The sequence below is a fragment of the Wasmannia auropunctata genome, unplaced genomic scaffold, assembly GCF_000956235.1.
Source record: "Wasmannia auropunctata unplaced genomic scaffold, wasmannia.A_1.0 LD336049.1, whole genome shotgun sequence".
Taxonomy (NCBI): Eukaryota; Metazoa; Arthropoda; class Insecta; order Hymenoptera; family Formicidae; genus Wasmannia; species Wasmannia auropunctata.
This window is the reverse complement of record NW_012026841.1, coordinates 232,881-255,267: the sequence shown is the minus strand read 5'-3', so window position 1 is coordinate 255,267 and position 22,387 is coordinate 232,881. Positions and strand designations below refer to the sequence as shown.

The 22,387-nt window shown below is 42.7% G+C and overlaps 1 protein-coding gene across 2 annotated transcripts in view; it reads left to right on the top strand.

Annotated features, from left to right (window-relative positions):
* Positions 1–5,342: 5,342 nt before the first annotated feature.
* Positions 5,343–22,387, top strand: part of LOC105451589 (protein FAM107B) — a 36,506-nt gene continuing 19,461 nt past the window's right edge. Inside the window, exon 1 of one of the 2 annotated variants that reach the window (XM_011692141.1) lies at positions 5,343–5,695. In XM_011692141.1, the coding sequence (XP_011690443.1) occupies positions 5,687–5,695 (9 nt within the window). In that variant the 5' untranslated portion in view covers positions 5,343–5,686. Of the gene's footprint in view, positions 5,696–19,010; positions 19,240–22,387 lie in introns of those variants that run through there. The other variant, XM_011692143.1, reaches the window with a different exon arrangement.

Genomic DNA, 22,387 nt, shown 5'->3' with positions numbered 1-22,387 from the left:
TTAACTTTAGTCTTGATTTATCTTGACTTATCTTTTCTTTTTCTACCATCTTTTTCTAGTTCTAAAAATTAGAAATTGAAGTTAATCTATGTCGATAGCTATTCTAATGATAGCTGTTAATGTTCAATAGATAGGCATTGTAACAGTAATTTGCTGATGCCTATAGCCGTTTACTGGCACAACACTCTTTTCTCTCGTCATTTTTATTTGTATCTATTCTTGTTGCAATGACAATAAAAAATTAATAATAATGATAATAATAATAGAAATGGATGTTAATCGGCTTGACTTCCGAGAGGCTCAAATAAGAAATTGCATTTCAACTCCATGCACTTGTAACATTGTTAATATTTAGAGATAGTGTAAATTTTGATAATTTTAAAAGAATTTTTTTTTATTTTTAAAAAGTATGGAGATTGGAGGATATGATTATTTCATAGTTTCTCTTCAGCACGAATCATTCGAAAAAATAAATACACATTGTTTTATATAGAAAGTTATTGAGATAATCTCGAATTACACGGCCCATGTTATATTTAGGCGTTTGCCGTTTCCTTTTTTAGAAATATCAGATCCTTAAATTAAGAAATAATATGGAGCATCGATTGGCTCATTTTTTTCCCCCCGACTTTCTTGGTTTACTTATTAACGTCGACAAGATCCTCGTAAAATAGCTAGAGATAAGCTAAATATATCGCATCTATCCAAGGATACGCATGTCACGATATTTAAAGCGTTCTACATACATCTCGAGAGTGATGTCTTCTGTTTTTCTTTCCATCAATAATGCGAACGGGGCACTTCTTTTCGCAATTTCTCCGGCAATCGGGTATATCACCTCGACGCTTTTACTGCACGACTGTTACGACGCATTTCCCGAGCGTCGATATTCAAAACGTTTTTACGCGGCTCGTTTAATCCGTTTTTCCGTGCAACGGAGAAATTAAGCGTTATCGATTAGCAGCGATATATCACCGGACCGCCGCGGCGTGTTGCACGTGCGACAACAAAAATCGGCAGATAAAGTTCGAGCGGTCGGTCGTGAGTCACGAGTGAGTTTTTCGTGCCGAGACTGGAAAGAGTTGCGCCGAGTTTCCGCGAACGAACGTGTTTTTACGGAAAAAAAAAGACCTCGCTCGATTTAGCGCGCGAGAGGACGGAGGGGGGAAAGAGAGAGACGGGTGTTTCGGGACCGGTGGCCGCCGCTCCGATCTGATGGCGTTCGGTCCGGCTGCAGCAACGGTACATCCAGAGACGGTCTACAGACGACGTGTACAGGTGCACTATCGACCCGGCGGACGCGAGAATCTCGCCGAACCGAGAGTATCGGAAGAGGCGTCACACGCCTCGCCGAGGAAACGGCTCGTACTCGCTCGCGCGCGAATCGTCGCCGGCCTTCGCTTCTGTCGGTGAAATCTCGCGCCGCAATACGTTTTTTTTTTTTCCCTCCTCCCCCAGGAGGTTGACGTAACACGATCGAGGTTTGTGGGCGCGAGGTTTGTTTCCCCGAACGATCGGGAATTCCGCCTTTCATTAACCAGGAACAATCCGGAGACGGTCATGCGAGAAATGTTGAAATCACATACCGTTTCTCCGTTTATATCATTCAGAATTCGGAGTTACTATAAAGTGAAATCGAACGCAGTCTATATAATTCTCCCCAGTTAATTGTTAAGAGACTTTAATAGAATTTCACTTGGCGAATAAAAAGCACAAATTGGTATTTGGAGTATAAAAGATGTAAGATAAGACTTTGTGGGTAGCGAATGTTAAAAAAGAGATACATATCTTTCGCTCTCGAAAAAATTCGTAAAAAAAAATATCGAGTTCCTGCTTGATTATTTTTATTATACGCGGGCTGTTGCTCAACTTTACTCTCGTTATAATTACAAAAATCTAGGTCGTTAAATCTAAGCCGTTATTTAGGATAAACATGGAAATTAAAATTCTTCGCTAAAATTTGCACATTTAAAAATTTATATATTATACGATGTTTGTCTATGACGTATATCATTAAGCTAATTAACGTTCATGAAATTTTTGCTCGCTATATAAATTTGTGTGCGCGCGCGCTGCTAGAACATATACATTATTTCTTTTTTATTCATTACCGGAGATTATACAGATCTCTCGCCGGTAATGCGGCCTGCTGGAGCCTACGTAATAACTCGTTTCTTTATTTATATGCCGATGTGAGGGGGAGGGAGGGGGAGAATACTATACGTACGCGGCGATAAAGTTGCGTAAATAGATTCGAAACCGGCATTTACGCCACTTGATACGCATATGCCTTGCTATCCTTGAGAGACTTAAGAAACTCGGTACCGTTTTACGCCGCGTCGCGCCGTCACTTTCTAGACTCTCATCATTTTTATCATACGTCCCGTCCGTACGGAGCCGGATTCGCCCGGTATCAGCAACTGGTTACGTCCTTCACCGTCGGGAGTTATGAGTTTACAAAATCGTGCTTATGAAATTAGGCGGCGAGTGCTCGCCAATTAGGTGCGAAGTGCTTGCGTGTTTCACGACTTGGGCAATATCTCGCGCGTGAAAATTAAATGTAAACAAACTGAATTTCAATCAGAGTTATAGAAGAAAATGCGAATTTTATTCGTAGCACAATTTATGATACATCATAATGATTAATTAAATATATAATAAATATATCTAATTATATATCTGTTATATAAATATATGTAAGAAATTAAGGTAAATGTACCATGTGATTGAACATGTATCTATATCTGAACACGTACACAAAGTTTATCAATCTCAAATGCTTTTTTTATTACAATATCAAAATTTAATTTTAAAAGTATTTAAAGATTACAGTTAAATTATAATATTAAAATTATGAAAACAAGCATTTAAAAATAAGTTTTTGTGTACGTGTTCCGATATAGATACATATTCAAACACTGATATGTTTACTTTAATTAAATATGTTCGCAATATGGACAGAGAACGGTAGAACTCCAAGTGTTTATAAATTAAATATTATACTTAATTAATTATTATACAATTATTATAATATTAATATAAATTAATTATTATACTTAAATAATACTATTTAAAAATACTATGCGGACTTGCAAAAAAAACAAATTACATAAGCATATGTATTTATGTGTGTAAGATTTGAATTTAATATAACAGTATCATATATTAAATAAATACTTTCCATTATAAAACTCGAGAAAAATTGAATAGGAGACATGGAAATTCGTTAAGATTATTTTTTCTCCGCGTAAACTCGTTAACGCGCATTAACTCGTTTCACAGCTTACAATTAGAGAGAGAGATATTACAAAAATCCTGGCACATTGTGTACAATGCGTACGCGCGCGCGCGTGTATGTGCAGTTTTACAAATTACTTAGAAATCACGAGCGATTTTCCGCTTTTAAGTTCGTTGATGCGCCGAGAAATTTTCCCGCCGTGGTTTTTACTTTGAGGAAATCGTACGTTCTCGGGTGCGAACGCAGGACGGCTGCGGATGACAGATGCGTCGTTTCTAAAATTCTCAGAACCGCCGCATTAGTGACGGTAAGCGAGGTGGTTGCAAGACCTGTGCAGGGGCTCGGAGATGAATTAGGCTCGGGGTCTGGAGGGAGGACGGCTGGGCCCCGTGGCAGGTTCTTTTTCCATCGGACGCCTGCCTTTGTGCGGAATTCGGATTAAGGGGCGCTCACAGAGTCGCATCGCGCGATTATATATGACGTTTCTCATATAAAATAAAGCGACTTTGAACGCTTGTGACTTTAGAGATTCTTGTATCTTTAAAAAATTTGTATACAAAAAAAGGAGAGTTTATTTATAAATAATTACTATTTCTCCAGCTATTTCTCTTTACATTCTTTTCTCACACCTGTTATCATTTTTCAGGCTGCACTGCACTTCTGACTTTTCCTCTCTCTTTGCATTCCTCTCTCACACCTGTTATCATTTTTTTCGGGCACTTTTGGCATTTCCTCTATCCCGAAGGTTTCAAGAATTTTGCATTTCCGAGATATAATGGAGCAAATGTCTCTTGCTTCTCGCTAAGTCACCGAGTCATTAAGTCAGTAGTAAATGATATCCGCTGCGCGCGGTCGTTTTCGTAATCACTGTCGCGCACATAACGCGAGATAAATCGAGTTCGATGGGAACTAGTTCCCTCCCCATTTATTCATCGCACTTTTGTCGTTTTGGCATGCGTATATGCAAATCTTTCGGGAAGTATAGCGGCGAGCAATGCAAATAAGAACCCGAATCCGTGGAAAAACTGTATACGGTATAGTTACCTATATGTCTACTACCTATATGTCGCGGATTTCCGCGATGTCGTAAGGAGATAGATACGCGCGCGCCCTCGCGCTCGTACGGAGGCGCGGGATTGAGATTTAGCTGGAAATTTGCTCGAAATACACCGGTCACACGGATGTGCAACCGGAGGTCGACGACCGGCAGTCGGGCAGCAGCGTTACGATATCGACGAGGAAGCGAGCGCAGCCGCTATTTCGGGGGACGGCGATTAATTTGCCGCCGTCGCGACCGAGGCGAGGTGAGACGGCCCGGCAATCGGCCGCTGATAAATATTCGATCGATCCCTCACGAAATTATCACCGTGATTGCTCGATAATAACCCGGCCTCTGAGCTGTTCTCGATCGAGAGTCAGCGGCCGGCAAGACGACGAGCCTCTGCGACGAGCGTCCGCAATTTCGAATTTATGATCTATCTCTGTACCATAGTTGTTTTACATAAATTCCGCAACTCCTGAAAATTACGGTCGACTTTCTTCGTTCGGGACGTTTTTTAACGTTCTTTATCATCTTCACCATCCGCGCCAGTCCGTTCTGAAGCGTGCTGTAAACGCGAGGCTTAATTAAATGGATGCAATAAAATACGTAAAGCAACGCCTCGCTGATATTTCGAGGATAAAAATGGAATATGAATATAAATGTTTATAAACTGCGTCTCTGCGTCTTACATAACCGTATCTACTGTTATACAATCGTATCGTTACCACACGTATATACGTTATTGCATATAAAACATACCGATACCGAGGCGTCAAGGTGCGCGTCGCGCTCGCAAGGTTGCCCGATCCGGCCGACCAACCAGATGCACAGGCCGGCATCGCCTGCATCCCCACGGTGCATCTCCCAGCCGCCGTTGGTCTCGGTTATGAGAGCAGCCTGTTGAGATCGGAGACCGCGCGGGCCACGCGTGGTCTCGCACACGGCGCGGCGCAGCGCGCGCGTAGTACTTACAAGAGTCTCGGCCAGCGGCGGCGACGGCGGCGGCGGCCCCGCAGTCCGATGTTTACGCTCGTGCTTTAAACATTTTTCGCCGCGCGTTGCTCCGCTTCGGGAAGCCCTCCCGCGATCTCGCGTCTCGCATCGCTCCTTCTTTCCCCTTCCCCCCACCCCGCTCCTCGCGCGCAAGGAGCAAGCCAACGGCGTGACTTCACCGGTCCGCGAAGCACGGCGCGGAGCGAGTGTACTTCGCGACTTGGCGACGACGACGTAACACGTTTCTCGGCCGCGGCGCGCGGGCTCGTAAAACCGAGATTCCGGCTCGCCGTTTTTTTTTCGATCGAGACGATCCTCTTACACGCTCGGCCGCGCCGGAGACGCCGATTTCGAGGCACCCGCAATTAAGCAGGCTTCCGCAAGGAGATTTGGATGGTCGAAAGTAACGGTCGATGACAGAGGTAAAGGCAAATATTTAGAAAGAGATTTTTTTTTGGTTTACCATACCTGGTAACTTTATTGCGCGGCGACTTCGGAAGATTTCGTGAATAGATATATCTAACAAACGTCGAAAACGATGTAACAGACATTCAAGGATAAAGTATGAAAGAACGACGCAATTAACTTGTTTGTCGAAGTTTCATTTAACGAGAATGGAGCTTAACGAGAATAGAAGATTGTTTCCCTTTGCGCGATTTGTTCTCGCATGCACGCACACGTACATGCGAGAATGGAGTCGAAAAAGAATTGTTGATACAAATTTTAACTTTGACATTCACTGCCACGCGCGTTGCAACATGCATGACGCAGATCCGTTACGCGAAACGTGATATCGCATGTACGTGACGCACAGAAGCGAAAATATCAAGGGAATTGCCGACCTCAAATTCCTCAAATATCGATAAGAAACGTACCGTTAGCAAAATATTTCGTTTTAAAGTTATTAATAGAATTTTACAGGTAACCTTTGCGCTTTTAGTTTCATATAGAACTATATACTTCAGTCTTTAGTCTTCTCTTATCGCTTATCTTGGCCTAAATGTGATTATTTCAAAGTACGCCGTAAGATCGATTATATATTGAATCATATTTATATGAAGAATTATTATCTATTTATTACCAAGAATTATTATCTATCTTTTTAAATATATTACGCTACTTTTCTGAACATTTTTATCTTGTCATTGTTTCTTTGCTTGCTTTCAATTGCTGCTGCTCTGAAAATTTTTATTTTGAGCGAGCGAGCGAGCGAGAAAAAAAGAGAGAAAGAGAGAGAGAGAGAGAGTTATTGTTCTCTTTTGTTTGTCGAATTTTCAATTGCTGCTGTTCTGAAAAGTCTATCTTGAGCCTGTTGCTGTTTTCTTGTTTGTCGAATTTTCAATTTCGATTATCCACTACAATAAATTAACTTTTTTTTTTTTTGCGAAACCACAAGAGGCAGTTCGATGCAAATATCGGCAAACTCTGCAACAATGCGGTCGCATCGGCAGAATTGCAGTCGAACTGCACCGCAACTTTTTTTAGCGTACCAATCAATCATACAAAGTATAGCGTTTTAAATCGATTATACTAAAATCAAAGATAATTTGTTTCTGTGTATGTATGAGAGAAAGAGAGAGATAAAAAGACAAAGAAAGAAAAAGATATAGCGAATATGTTTTTAATTAGAAAAGTATTTTATATATTTGTAAATCTTTTAACTCCTATACGCGTTATGATAACAATTGTACAATGTTATTATTTATTATTATAATATTGAAATTACATTTAAATTAGCAGTTAATTAAAATCGGCCGTTACTGTATGTAAGCTTTTACTCTTTGTAAATGTGGATATCTCCGAAGTGTCGAATTTCTTCGAAGTATCAATACGAACGCAAATATCCGTATATCGATTGACATAAGAGAGCTCGTAAAAATCAGGCCGATTGAATTCGCGCCCGAATTGATTGCGCCACGAAGGAATTCGGATGTTTATCAAGATAGTTATTTAAGTGGCGGAGAGATGACGATAGCGAATCGCAGAGACGAAATAATAAACGCAGGCGCCGCACGGTGCGCGGTATCGCGACCTTGATATTTCGTCTTCCTTTCGCGCCGCCCACGTCCACGGAGAGAATTTTATTTTAAAATTTACTCTAAAAATCATGTTAATCATAGGACAATATAGTATTTCGACGAATTTTATGTGATTTTTATTATATTTTTAAATATATACTATAACAAATTTATTGTAGTGCACAGTAAAATTTGTCGAAATACTATATATTGTTCCATAATTAACATGATTTTCAGGGTAAATTTTAAAAGGAAATTCTCTCCGTGTCGCGACGCGGGTTACGCGTGTAATGTGTGTGTATATATAATAACCGGGTGTAAATAAGCAGGGCCCCTCGGATCGCCGACGGTGTGAGACGACGCGAGCGGAGCGACGTCGCGTCGTCGGGGGCGATTGCGTAACGCAACGGGAAAACACCTTCCTTCGCGTTCCTTCGCGACACGCCCGTTTTACGTACATACATACGTGCTTACATACGTGCGTCGCGAAATAGAGCCCACCGTGTGTTTCGTCATCGGCGATCATCGACCGCGCGGTCGCAGCTGTTTGTCACAATCGTGCTGTTTTCCACCTCGTCCGCATCGCGTGCTTCTGCGACACTTCGAAGACGTCTACGTTTACAAAGAGTAAAAACTAAAGATAAAGGCCGATTTTAATTAACCGGTAATTCGAATGTAATTTCAATGATACAAATAATATTGTATACAATTATCGTCATAACGACGGTAGATTAATTTTAATCGCAAAGAAAGTGCAATTTTAAGCTGGTCTCATTTGTTAGTAAAGATCAAAGTTTCTTGCATCTCAGCGATTCGATTTTCTCAAAAAGAAAACCACGTTTTAATATTTATTTTACAATTTCTGCCGGCGGCGTAAACAGTTTGTTAACCGTGCAGGAGCTTGTTCCGCTCGAATAATTAACGTGAGATAACGCTTATCGATGGCCATATGGCCGCATGTGGCTACACGCATGTTATATAGTTTAGACAGTCAATCCAGTTGTTAACGAAATCGCTAATTAGCATGAAATTAATTTGAGGTGAAATTAAATCGAACATGATCTCACTTAAATATTTATCATCAGAACTTCAGTGAATAATAAGATACATTTGTATGGGATTACATAATTTAATCCAACAGCGGCGGATATACAACAACAAGAATTCAAAGAGAGGATCCCGAACTCAAATATACATATATTATTGATCACGCGCAAATGTTTCATAGAAAGAAAACTTGATTTCGAAATTAAAAAGTGACAAAGATAACAGATAATAAAGATAATAGGCTGATTGATCAATTGCTCGTTCGCTGGTAAGCAAGCGAATCAGCGAATTAAAGTTGCACGACGTAATTTCGGCGCGCACTGTCAAGAATTTACGCATAATCTGCCGCCTGGGGTTTTACAGTTAATTGGCGACGAGCAGATAACAGATAAGAAATATGATCGTCGCGCAGGGCGCGACACAAACGCTTACGTGTACTTTCGGAGCGGCGGTGGCAGCGGCAGCGGCGAGCTACCGGTCTCGCGGCATTAATTAACTGCAAACTGGTTGCCGCGCCGCGCACGGAAACTAGTTTCCGTACGGTATAGACACGCGCATTCTTCCGCGCACACAGGGTGCGAGATCATTTCCGACGTGGGAAAACGTTCCCACTGGCTTTCCATTAAATCGCCGATGGGAGCTAATAACGCCTAATGGAGCGTCTCCTTCTCTTTAGGCGCGGTAATTAAATGTAATAGCCGCGCGCGCGCGCGCGCGCGCGCGAAGCTAGGCAACGAGGCGGATGGCGGGCGCTCTCGAGATCTGCAAGGCGCACTGCTGTCGCGAGAGTCGAGTGCAAAACCGCCGTGATTGTTCCGCGAACGGTTCTCCCGACCCTTCAAAACGCGCGATTATGTGTCTTGAGGCCGAGAGGCTCTTTGAGAAAGACGAATCCTCTCTCTCTCTCTCTCTCTCTCCTCTCTCTCTCTCTCTCTCTCTCTCTCTTCGCGGAAATTGCACTTGCCATTGTTCCGTTTCCTTCAAAGCAGACGATGACGCCGAAGAAATCGAGCCGCCACTTTTTCCCTTATTACGCGTGATGAGTTCTCGACTCCGTTGTGTACCGCGGCAAATACCGGGGTTGGCTTCCTCCAGCTTCCCGTTCGCGTCGACGGAAATCCTTCCCGACTCTTGCCGCGAACGAATTTGGCTCTCTACACGCGTGAATGCATAATTTTCAATAAGTACGTCGCTGACCGTATAGAAAAGCGACGCGAGTCGCAAAAAAAATGCTAATTCACTGAACTCACCGACATTTTCACTGCTATTTCACTTGAACGCGCAATTTCGATGCTGCATATATAAATGCCAACCTGGCAGTTCCGTTCCGTGGTCACGGGATGCGTATTAAAGTGAAAGATCTGCGTCGGGGGTCCGCGTCGCTGCGATGCTGAATCCCCGGCATCCCGCGGCCGCCGCGCGTGTGACGCTGTTTTACTTTCTAACGATCCAATACGTTGCTTGTACCGATCAACAGCGATACGCGCCATTGACCGGACACCGGTGTAATCTCGCTCTGTTCTCCGATCATCATTCTCGATCCTTCCTGACGATACGACGGCCGGTAGGCGCGAATCGTCGCGACGTGCAGACAGGTGACAAATAGGGAGAGACTCTCGGTTCGGGAGGAAAAAAAATTTAATTTCTATTTTAATGATAGATCGAGTTAATCTGCGCTTATATATACAGATACCGCGCGGATATTTCCTTCATTACTGAAACGTGCGGTGTATAATGTATGCGTTCTCGGTCTGCAGAGAAATCATCGCCCGTATATATACCCGTTCGCTTCTTCTCAGTCATTACCCGTGCCGATTATTGTATTAATAACGTTTGCAACACGTGACTCATCTCAATTAAAGCATAACGGCAGTAACGCCGTGTGCACGCGCGCGCTCGCGAGTTATACGCTTTATGATCTGTGGAAGAAGAAGAGGACCGGCTTTCTAAAATTACGGTCACACCGTATTATCAAGCGGAATATCGATTAAACCGCGCGCTCGCGCGTGCACCGCCCCGTCAAGAAAGATGAAGGGGACAGTAAAAGTGTCTCTCGCGCGCGCGCGCACGTAGATCGATATCGGGCTCGCCCGGTAATTCCGTATAGACGCGCGATTTCTAGCGAGAAAGCGCGCCTCGGAGATTTTGCGTCGCACGCGGAATTTCGCGCGACGTCGACCGAGTTAATTTCCGGCGGGTGGCACGAGAGGAAAAAGAAAAGAGATTCGTGGCAACGTAAGTCAAACTCGCATAGGTTTAATTAGACCGAGGAAACGAGCCGCCGGGCGAGGAGGAGAGAACGCGGCGCGAAGAACGTATTGTACGTAAGAAAGTTTCTCGCTCGAGGCGCGGCCGACGCTAGGAAGACGCGATCTCGCGAGCTCATGTAACAGCTTCACGTCACCGAGATTAACACACTTTAACATGCCGCTAATCGCGCGTTAACGCACTTTTTCGCCCGTACTTATGATCGCCGATCGGAGAACACGCAAAAATCGAGCCGCGCTCGCCGCGCACATCTCCGCCGCCGAGAGCAGATGCAGTGCACGCGCCCTCCCCTTCCCTCTCGCCATCTCGTTCTTTCTTTTTCCCCTCTTTCTCCCTCCCCCGACGACGATAGAGAATGTTGCGGGCGATCCTGCCGGACCGGTACTTTTTTGTTTTACATAATCCACCGCGGAGAAACGTGGCGCGCACCGCAAGGATCGCATTCGCCAGGTGTTCGCTTCCGAACGCTCTCGGACTCCGATTGAATGTACAAGATACAACGGCGCGGACTCGATTAGCATACACAATCGCACAACAATGTAAAATTTGATTTGTTAACAATTATAGAAGCTTTATTAACGATTATATCACGGAGAGAATTTTCTTTTAAAATTTACCCCGAAAATTTTGTTAACCATGGGACAATATAGTATTTCGACAAATTTTACGGCACTACAATAAATTTGTTGTAGTATATATTTAAAAAAAAAAGTGAAAATTATATAAAGTTTGTCAAGATATTATGTTGTCCTACGATTAACATGATTTTCAGGGTAATAAAAAATTCTCACATGGAAGAATTATTAACGACTATAGAAGCTTCGGTTTATCGAAGATAGAAGTGTTATTGAACATTTAACTGGACGTTCGCAAATTTTTCGCATATCTCGGCGAATTAAATCTTAATTGCTAGGAGATTCATCAGTTAATTGTCGAAAAAAAATGCAGACTTTGAATCGAATAGAAATAAGATATTTGAGTTTCGATCTTACAATTGAATTGCGGAAGGAGCGTCGATGCTTTAAAAGCAGCCGGCACACTTTTCACAAGGAAGAAGACCACTGGATAATTCATTCGATAATTCTACGATTGCGACTGTGCGATTTCGTACATGTCATAGTCCAGTGATGGATTCGTTACCGTACGGAAGAGAGACAACGTGCTGATTTCACGGACGCTAGCGAGCGAACAGCTGTAATTTGGTAGCACTTTAATGATTCCGTCGCTGTCGTACTGATAGGCGCTTCGCTCCCACAATAACCGTGCATTAACACTTTTCATACGGTAGCGACGTCTATACTAATCGGCTCGTACATGTGAAAAAAAAGCGAACGCGGTAGTTCCGCAGTATCACGGAGAGAAATTTCTTTTAAAATTTACCCTGAAAATTATGTTAATCGTGGGACAACATTATATTTTGATAAATTTTGTGTGATTGTCTCTAGTTTTTTTACTGTGCACTGCAATAAATTTGTTGTAGTATATATTAAGAGAATAATAAAACTTACATAAAATTCGTCGAAAACTATGTTGTCCCACGATTAACGTGATTTTCATTTAAATTTGAAAATAAAGTTCTCTCCGTGTATGCATTCAACGAGAACGCACTTTTGCCTATGAAACGCTTACAGTGAAAACGGATAGTATAAAGTATAAGCGGTTAAAATGATAACGGATAGTATCAACATTTATTTTTGTTGTTAAATTTTATTTCTGTTGTAAGAAGTGAAAATTACGGACTTATCAATGATTATAATTATATCAGCTAAATTAAAGATATCTAAGTCAATATTTATAAAGCACAGAATTTATAAGATAAAAAATCCGCGAATCAAGAATCGAAAAATCTAAATTCTAATTAAAAAAATCTAGGTAAATCCAGTACTTATGTAAATCCAGTAGTTAAAATTCTACGGCAAGAATTTTCAAATTTTCAATTTAAACGAATTTATAAAGTCAAAAGTGAACGAAATAACGGATGTCGAAAATAGTTTTGTCAATAATAGAACAATGGTTGGACTGTTGTAATCATCGTTACGTTTATCATTTTGCAATTACGGAATAATACGTGAAACACCATTTTCTTATCGGAACACGGAAAATTCCTTTGTCGCGTAGATAATTTATACTTAACCGTGTCTTACGTTGGACTCGCTCGGAAGCAAACTTGTATTACTGGACATGTCCGCGTAAAACGAGACAAGCTAGACCGCTCATCGAGGGAAGTGAGAGCCTGTTGCCCCAAGATACATTTCGCTATTGTCTGCCGGTGACATTTAGCGGCGAAAACGACAGCAGAAGATGCTCCGCGACTTGTCGTCTGGCGTTTTACTTTCTAACGATAGTGCGCGTTTGCGGACATTACCTTTGCCGACACTGCAGGGACACTTCACGGCGCGTGAACGCGACGGAAAGCGGCGTTTAAGGCCTATGGAATTCGTTCTACGCGGGAAAATTTGTCGCGGCTGTGAGAGCAGAACAGCTCACGCCATAATTTTCGTCGATTTTCATAAAATCGCGGTGCGAGCAAGGAGCGATCGCGATTGCGATTTTCACGCGTCCGCAAATGCGCGGAAAGTATGTTGGCTTGTCGCCGTAGGAAAATCGTCAGTCAGACAGTAAAGCATGTATATTTTTTTTATATCATACGTATGTATTTAGGTATAAAAAATATTTTAAATTTAAATACAAAACTCTTTTTAACATTTCATACACTAATTGTGAGAACTGTTTGTATGTTATAATTAAAGAATTTAAGAAAATTTTATCGTACTTTGATTAACAAATATTTTTGCCAAAGGAAAAGAGCGAAAAGTCGTATACGAGATATGAGTTTACGACGGGCAAGACCGTTTTTTTAAAAATCTATTTCGTTCTCTCTTGACTTTATAAATTCGTTTAAGTCGCTTTAAAGTTTCTTGACGTAGAATTTTAATTTACGTACGGGCTTATAGATTTAAACGTTCACGTTTACGATTACGTGACTTTTACAGCTTAACCCTGGCGAAACGGCGCCAGATTAACGACGCGAAAACGATAATTTATTGCCGCGGCTCGAAAAGGAGACACGATTTCTCGCGTTGCCGGCATTGTGTTACCACGTGTTAGAACGTGCACGTGAAACGGGCAGACTAGGGCTTGAAAGAGCGACGTGTAAAGAGCGACGATTGCGAAGCGATGATAATTAATGTGATCGATGTGCCATAATTTGTAACTCTCCCGGCGGATATTTTACATCATTTTTGCGGATGCTTGAATATCGCTCGAAATCTGTATAGCGAACGAGCCTTGGCTCGGACTTTCCCATTGATATGAAAAATCAGGAGCTCTTTTATCCGACAGTTTTACAACGAGATATTATAAATGGAAAGGCTAATGCAAATGCAGAGTACGCAACTATAATTCTCTCACTTGCAGTCACATTAATTTATTTTATATCGACTGTCGATTTTTTTATCCCCCTAACTTTCTAACGCTAAAGACAAAAGTATATATACGCTATTTTGCCTCTCGACAGCGGTCGCAATATAAGTCTCGCGGAAAGAGAGACACTTATTTCTCTGCTCGCTCTGTTATTTTACGCCAGCAAAATCAACTTCACTTCGTATAGGGCAGAGAGCCAAACGTCCCTCGCCCTTTGATATCGATCGAAGATGGAAAACTCGCGCTGTCGCGGATGTCGTCGCGCGAATGCACGGGCTGCCGGGTAGCACGCTGTCGCATTCCTCTGTTCCTCATTGTCTTTTCACGCGACGCGGCGCGGGCGACGTGGCGGGGGTGGGGAAGTACGTATGTACACGCACGCACATTCGGTTTCGCTTTTCCCGATTCTCCCGAGAGGCGAGAAAACAAAGCTATAGGCACCGCGCGCGCCGAGTGCGACGCACGCTCGCTTTCTAAACGGTCGAATGCGCCGCGTCCGGCGTCGCGTCGCGTCGCGTCGCGTCGCGCCGCAGCGCGCGCGCGGGACGAGAGCGCGTACATATACGCATGTTCAATCGACCGGAGAGCCGTTCGTCATCGGAGAGAGAAACGTCCTGACCGCAACATTCGTCACTCGGTAAACTCTGTCAATTTGCATATTACGTAGCTGCGTAACAGCCGCGTTACTCTCGTCCGCCGGGAAGAAAAAGGACTGGAATCCAAGTTGACACGTTATCTTATTCGACACGTTTTATCGCTCGCGACGAAGAATCCGAGAACTAATATATCGTCGATCGTCCACATCGCCTATTTAGCACGCTCTATTTAACTATAAATTAATGCATTAAGGTAATCAATTAATATTTCATCAATCAATTAACGTAATCAAGCTCGGTTAATCTCTGCGTGTTTTAATTAGGTAAGTGGAAAGCATAATTTTGCTGAAATATCTAAAAATTTAGCTAGATACAGATCTGAAAATAATCTGTGCTGATGTTGAACCATCAAAATAATTATAATTGGACGCTCAAATTGCGTTGCTGAAATATCAAAATTTCTGCAGCATTATACTTGGCTGTTCCACATAATTATTTCGATGGTCCATAATATAATTATATACATTTAAATCTGTATGTAAATTTTTAGACGTTTCAGCAAAACCGTTCTCTCGCGTGTACGCGTGTATATCTTGCGATTATTTCCTTTAATTGCTACTGTCCGTGTGTATGAAAAGTTGCACACACTGAGCGCAACATTGTGCATCGCAACTTGATGACTCGCAATTAACGCGGCCCTCAAGACTTTCATCGATGGTCACGTTCGTTATGCACGCGGACTGACGGCCGGGATAAACGGCGTAAAGATAAGATATGCAGTAGCGCGTGTCTAATTTCTAAAATGCTATAAATTATGGAGTCACGTAAGGGAAAGGCGCCGCGCGCGTTGAATTATAAGGCGACAGAAATTCCGCTGTTCAATGCCTCGCTGAAAAACATCTCATCCCGCAGTTTTTCGATTAGTCTCGATCTCTCGCGGGCGATTCGCCACGCGCCTCCGTGGAAACGCGAAATATTCACAAATATACGATATATAAGCTTTCTTATCCATCTTTTCGATACTTTTTTGTGTGAGATATCTCCGACCTGAACACGCAGGTCAAACAAATTGTATCTGAAATTCACAAGCAGAGACCTTGTTATATATATGTTTTTAACTATTTATTATAAGTATTCTAGTGCGGCTATCAAAATTCTTCAAGCTCGAAGATTAATTTTCACGTTTAATCTTCCGCTTCTGACAATGAGAGGTGGAGCATACTATTGGAAGAAAAATCCAGCGTCTTACGTTTTATGGAGAACGTGATTTGATTAGCATTCGCAAGTATTGTACTCGAAAGAGGATTGATTGAACTTTAGATCAACCGCTAATTTATCGACGTCTTAATGCAACCGTCATTTGTTACCGCGATCGAGCGATGCACCGCAACTTTTCAATTAGTCGCAACTTCCAACTCTCAGGAGCTCCTCGATTGGCCTGCTTCGATCGTCCCACCTATGTATACGTCGCAAAGTTGCACTGCAGTTTTCCGATGAACTTCGACACTCGGTCGACTCACTCGACTTTATGTTCGCGAAAGCCTAACATAATAACAACAACTCATAATAGAATTCGAGTTCTTTTTTTTTTGGCTTTGTTACTCATGTTGCGCTCTTAATATTTACCGTTACATACTTCGCAAATTTTATTTTCCCTCCGCATCAATTTTTGAGGTAAAATAATTCTATTCTCAAAATCTGAATCAGTGGAAAAGTCACTGATTGAGATCAGTAACGCCTTGCATCGCTAACAGATAAGTGAAACAGTAGAGCCGAATCCGCTGTGTAATTAATGAGAACAACGAAATTCACTGATTCAATGATTATATAGCGATTATTCACTTATTTATTAGTAGTGATTTCCGAGAGACAATGAAGTTGAATTTTACTGATTACCAGTGACATACTTGGGATGCATTCAATAAATAACTATTGATAATCAATGACTATACAGACGGAAAGAACGACTTTGTTGAAAGGTCTAAAATTTTTGCTAAAAACAGATCTAAAAATAATTTTTCGTTGAATCATCAAAATAATTTGTTGGAATGTTAAAACTGATAAGTATTGCTGTAAAACATTTTGATATTCTAGCAATTGACTTTCGTACGAAATAATTTTGATTATTAAACAGAAATTATTTTCAGATCTGGATTCAGCAAAATTGTTCTTTCTGTGCACTAATTCAGATTTTTAGAGAGTACTCTTTTCTCCCTATATTTCTTTTAGCTGCGAAAAATTATTTTACTTTATTATTACGAGGTGATATATTGTTACAACGTATTTTAGCGTTTTATGTAGCGTTTTAAAAGACCTTCGGTTATATTAATGGCTCGATGTCGGCGCACTAGAAAAAAGTTCCACGAATCGACGCGGCTTCAAACGGCTCGGTGGCCTGTTGCCGATTATGAGAGAGTGAAAGTGCACAGCGCCGGTGGTACAGGTGCTTTCGATGGGAAGCACGTTTTCTCGGCTGAGATTCAGTCGCATGCGCGATCCCGGTGAGTGTCGATCGCGTTCTTTTCTTTCTCTCCCCTCCGTTCTCCGTTTCGTTTCACCCGTTTGATTTTCCCGTCCGTGTGTGCGCCCGAGAGGCAAATTATTCGCAATCCTGCACTTCGCGTATCGATAATAGCGCGATAACGATCGACATCGTTAAGAGAACGGACAGCGATTTGCCCACCGCTCGTGTGTATGCTGAACTGTATCGCACGGTGCTGCGAATCGCACGAGTGTGTACATACGTTCGATGTATTATACGCTGCACCACTTCGCGTATCGTTTGTTGCGAGAACGAGCGGCGATATTATTTCTTCGCGGCGCAGAAAGGTAAGGTGTTATCTTAATTTTCGGGGGAGGAAGGAAGAGTACAATATACATTTCGATTTCTCTTATACGTGCAAAAATAAAAGGCCTTCTGATGTGACTTTATCGACGAGAAAATATTGAAGGCACACCGCGGTCTCTCCGAGTCCATTAGATAAATAGCGTTTGATAAAGCGCTCCTCTCTCTCAAACGGACGCTCTCGAGCGAAATCACGACCGTGATCGATATCTGAACGGACGGCGCTGTCAATTACCGCGTTCGTCAAATCACCTTTCAAGAGCGTGAAATAATCGTAACCAATTACGAGGAGGCTGTTTCCTACCCGTTCCCACGACCGTGAACCCGCCGTACTTACACCGTGTGATGTGAAACCGCAGGATTTACTTCGCTGCAATGCGGTCCGAGGCAATTGGCGTGTGCCCTTCTGGCCGCTGGTCCGCTTTTCCCGCGCGCCGTCCGCACATTTCGTCGCACGAAAGTATCGCATTACGTTCAAAAGAAAGAAAATATTCCTCACTTTTCCGAGAAATATCCGAGAAAAACGCGCGGAAAAAATCGCGTTTCACGTACTCGACTCTCGGAGAACCAAATCGTTTTAAAGAAATATATAAGATTTTAAGAAATATAAGCTACGCTTTTGCACGTTTTCGAGAAAGGGAATATAAACAGCACACTTTCATCTTTTGAAAATTTCTATTTTTCTCAACTGGACTGAAATTATATGAGGAACCTTAACCGACGCGAAAATTGTTAAATATATGGTCGCTGATATTCCTGCCCCGTTCACGCATTTCAAAAGTGACACAGAAATATATATCGCGTTACATTCGAGAGGGAAAGAAAACCGTTTCTCATTCTTCCGGGAAATATCCGAAACGCGGAAAGTTCGGTTTCACGCACATACTTCGTTTCAACTTCGCCGTCTCGGAATTAAGTTATCGTAAATTCAGAAGTATAAGATTTCATGCTGTTACGCTTTCGAGAAGAGATAAACAACACACGCGTGCTCGTGTTACTTTAAAAAAAAAAAAAAATTTGTACTCTTCTCCACGTAAATGGGTTGAAATTATGAAGAGCATTGTCTGACGCAAATTGTTGTTAAATATTCTATTTTCGCCCGTTAGAGACCTTAGGCGCTTTCAGGGCGAGGTCCTTTAGATTTAAACACTCTGAGAGGCGCTATCCTTGAAAGACGAGCGCTATACTGTTTGCGCGTCCCCGTAAAAATAGACAGAGGTAGAGGCCGGTATCAACCATCAAGTACGCAGTTTTTTTTTCTTCTCTTCTCTCTCCACCCTTGTAAGGTCTTTTCTTTGTGGAGAATTTTCCCGTGAATGTCAGCGGATTCACGGCCGTTGCTGCCGTAGGAGGCATGCAGTGTATGTGTGTGTGTGTGTGTGTGTGTACGTGGATCCGCGTAAGAGAGGTATACCCCGTTACAACGCCGCGCACCCACGGGGTCGCGTGCTCGCCGGGACCGTCCTCGTCCTCGCGCCCCGCGCGCACGTCGCGCGCGCCCGTGCCTCGGCGCGCGGCGCGGCGGCTGTCAGTCAGTTCGCGTCGTGCGCTCGAGCGAGCGGGTTGTAAGTCCGAGTGCGAGAGCGAGTGCGGCAACACGCACGTAACGTCGTAAACAACAGCACGCGCACACGGGTGGATAAGAGTAAAAGTAACGAGATATTTTCGCGCCGCTGCCGCTGGCGTGACATCGAAAACAACCGCTCTCAACGGCGCCCCGACGCGACGGCCCGACGCGCGTGGCCGTAACACAGTAACACCCGCCCCAAGTACGTACTCACGCTCGTTTTTATTATCGCCGTTTATATATTGACGGGTAATTGTGTCACTTGAACATAATCGTCGCGACGTCATCTCCGTGAGAATTCTTTCTATCTCTCTATCTCTCTCTCTCTTTCTCTCGGAAGCCCCTCGAATGATCTCGGTCACGTGCGAGGGATTCATCAGGATGTTTAGAGGATCTTCGCTACTTGCGGGAACTGGGCGTAAACACGTTTAAAGAACCGTTACCATTCGCGGTAGAATGGTAGAATTCGAAAGTATTTAGATCGTAAATTGCTTGCGCGTGTACTTCGCGAAGCTATTTAGAGACTCGGCCGCGGCGGTTCGAAGGCGGTTTAAAGGCATTTTATCACGTGCGAGAGAGTCGCGAAAATATTTCGACTGGTTCCTTCATTATTTTCCGAGAATTCCCGAAGGATATTCGAAGGATCATCGGATTTCTCTCGAGAGATTGAATTTTAAATTATTTAAAATACGGCGGAGAATCTCTTTTGCCGCCCCTTTTTCGCGCGTGAGACATTTTGACAGTCGAAGTCGCAAATATATAGTATATTTGGCGCGTTTCTTCTTGTATCGCGACAACCACGTCGTACATTCATTCCGATCCGTTTGACCGTTAACACGTGCGCCGCATATGACATATGCTTTCGTCTGTCGTTGTCTCTTCGTATGTATACGCCAGTGTCACGTATATGTGACGTTTCTCAGCAGCTTACAAGCAGGGAAATCAAGCGAAAATATTGTTCGGTTTTCCATTTAGTCCTTGGTACACGAACGTGTCGATTGTCCAGCGGAGCGGACAATCAATCGGAGGTGAGACCGATATGCGGCGAGCCGTCAAGACCGCGAGTTCCGTATTTATCGGAGTATACCTATCCTCGATCGATCGCGCGCGCTTAATACCGATAAAACGAAGGTACTTTACTTCTCGCCTCCGGAGGACCTTCGGTCGCCCGCGCGTAATTCCCGACGGGGCGAGAAAGCGAGAAACGTCACTTTTACGTCGCAAATCCCAGGAATATACCTCGATCGTTTGAAACGCTTCATTGACAATTTTTAATTGCTTTATATAAAGCGGAGAGTGACGTACATATAAAAGAGAGGCGTGCTTCTCTCTGAACAGTTCGACGAGCAAACGAAAATTTCAGAAATTTTGGAATCCCAGAGGATTTGCTCTCGACCTTAATACAGTTAAGGTCAACACAGTTTTCAGTTCGCTTGTCTCTCCAATTAGATACGAAAAATGCACAAGACCGAGCTATATGTATACCTAATATCAGATACGAAGATAAAAGAAAAATACGGGTTTATATACTTCTTACATGCATGACATATATTATAGGTATTATTCGCTGTATATTATGAAACAGACGGGCGTGATCGTCGTTGATCATCCTGATTATCGCGGCGCCGGATATCACACAGCTGTGTGCTTAATCGGCCATCCTCGATGATTATCATCGTCAAGTCCCTCACTCGAAAAGCGGCGCGGTATCGGGCGCCCCGTCAACTTCGTCGGCAATTAAAAATTTCCGAGGCTTACGCAAGCGTTTTCGAGGACGCAAATTCTTGCGCGAGTGCTCGCGTTAATCGCGCAACAACCGATCTCGCGTCTTCGCATCGTCCAAAATTACATCACTATTTTATATAAACGCTCAGTGCTATTGTATTACATATCTGTAACGCACATTTTAGATAGATTAAGTTCGAGCCGCGAGTTCTTTTAGAACGGACACGTTGAAGCAAAACAAGTTTCGTCCATTTAAATTGAATAGATATCAAATTAATATTCGACTGCGAAGATAATCGATATCAAACATATTAAATGTATATCGGAGCGTTAATCGCGAAAATGCTTCGCCTAATGGATAGCCACGCCTTCGTTACCGATCCGAGACGTAATTATCGCGTCTAACGTTTTACGCACCGGGGCTCTCTTTCGCAACTCCGCGAGTTGCGCGCGAGCGGCTCGGCGAACGAACGGGTTCAGGCCATAAATTATTAGAAGGAGGAAGCGCCGGAAGAGCCCACCAGAGAGAAAGCGCTCCCGTGGACCCGATTCCATCCCACTAACCCGTGTCGAAGCCCCGTGGAAATTATCGTTCATTACGACAAGTCGATATATACACGCGAGACGGCGATCGGCTCTGCTGGCCGCACCCACCGCGAATAAGATCGTCACGGGAAATCGATCGCGCGTCCCAAGGCGAAACTGGTATTTCCGTAACCTATGCAGCTCGCCGTCAATTTTTTGTCAAGGAGGGAATTATGCGCGTGTCAGCGCGCGCGCGCGCGTCTCGCGTATCAAAGGTGGAAGATCCACGTGGAAAAGGTGAAAGATCCATCGTATCGGGCGTGTGAGAAACATATATTGTACGACGTAATTTTTTTTCGTAAAATTTTTATCTGATTGTGATCGCTTTTTCTTAATAAAAATCTCTCGGATTACATTTCCCTCCTCTGCAAATTTTTTTAACTTTCATGATTAAATATTTTGCTAACGAAATAAGAGTTACTCTGAGAATTTCTCTGTGATCCATTTGAAGTTAGAACTCCAATTTCTTTATTTTTTTAAATTCATTATACAAATCTAAATATGTTGTATAATGTTATATTATATCATATTGAGATGCGTAATAAATAAAAAACCGTCCGCGTGTTAAATAATTTTGTCACGCGATTTAAATATTTGTTGGCGCACGGAGAAAATTTTTTTTTAAATTTACCCTGCAAATCATGTTAATTGTAGGACAATATAGTATTTAGGCAAATTTTACTGTGCACTACAATAAAGTTTACTGTAAAATCTTATTGTAGTGCACAGTAAAATTTGCCTAAATACTATATTGTCCCACAATTAATATGATTCGAAGAGTAAATTAAAAAAAAAATTCTCTCCGTGTGATTATTTATTTGTGTATGTTAAATATTTATTGAAGTATACGAAATGTCGTGACCGAGTTTATTTTCTCTCTCGATCCGTGGATACTTATATTCATAGCTTTCCCGCCCATCGGACACTTCTGCGGCCGGAGAAAATCGAAAGTAAAGAGAATTCTCGGAGAAATAATCAGGATATTCACGGCGTATCCGCCACGTCGTAAAGTTTACGTTGTTAAGTACGGCACGCCGGCA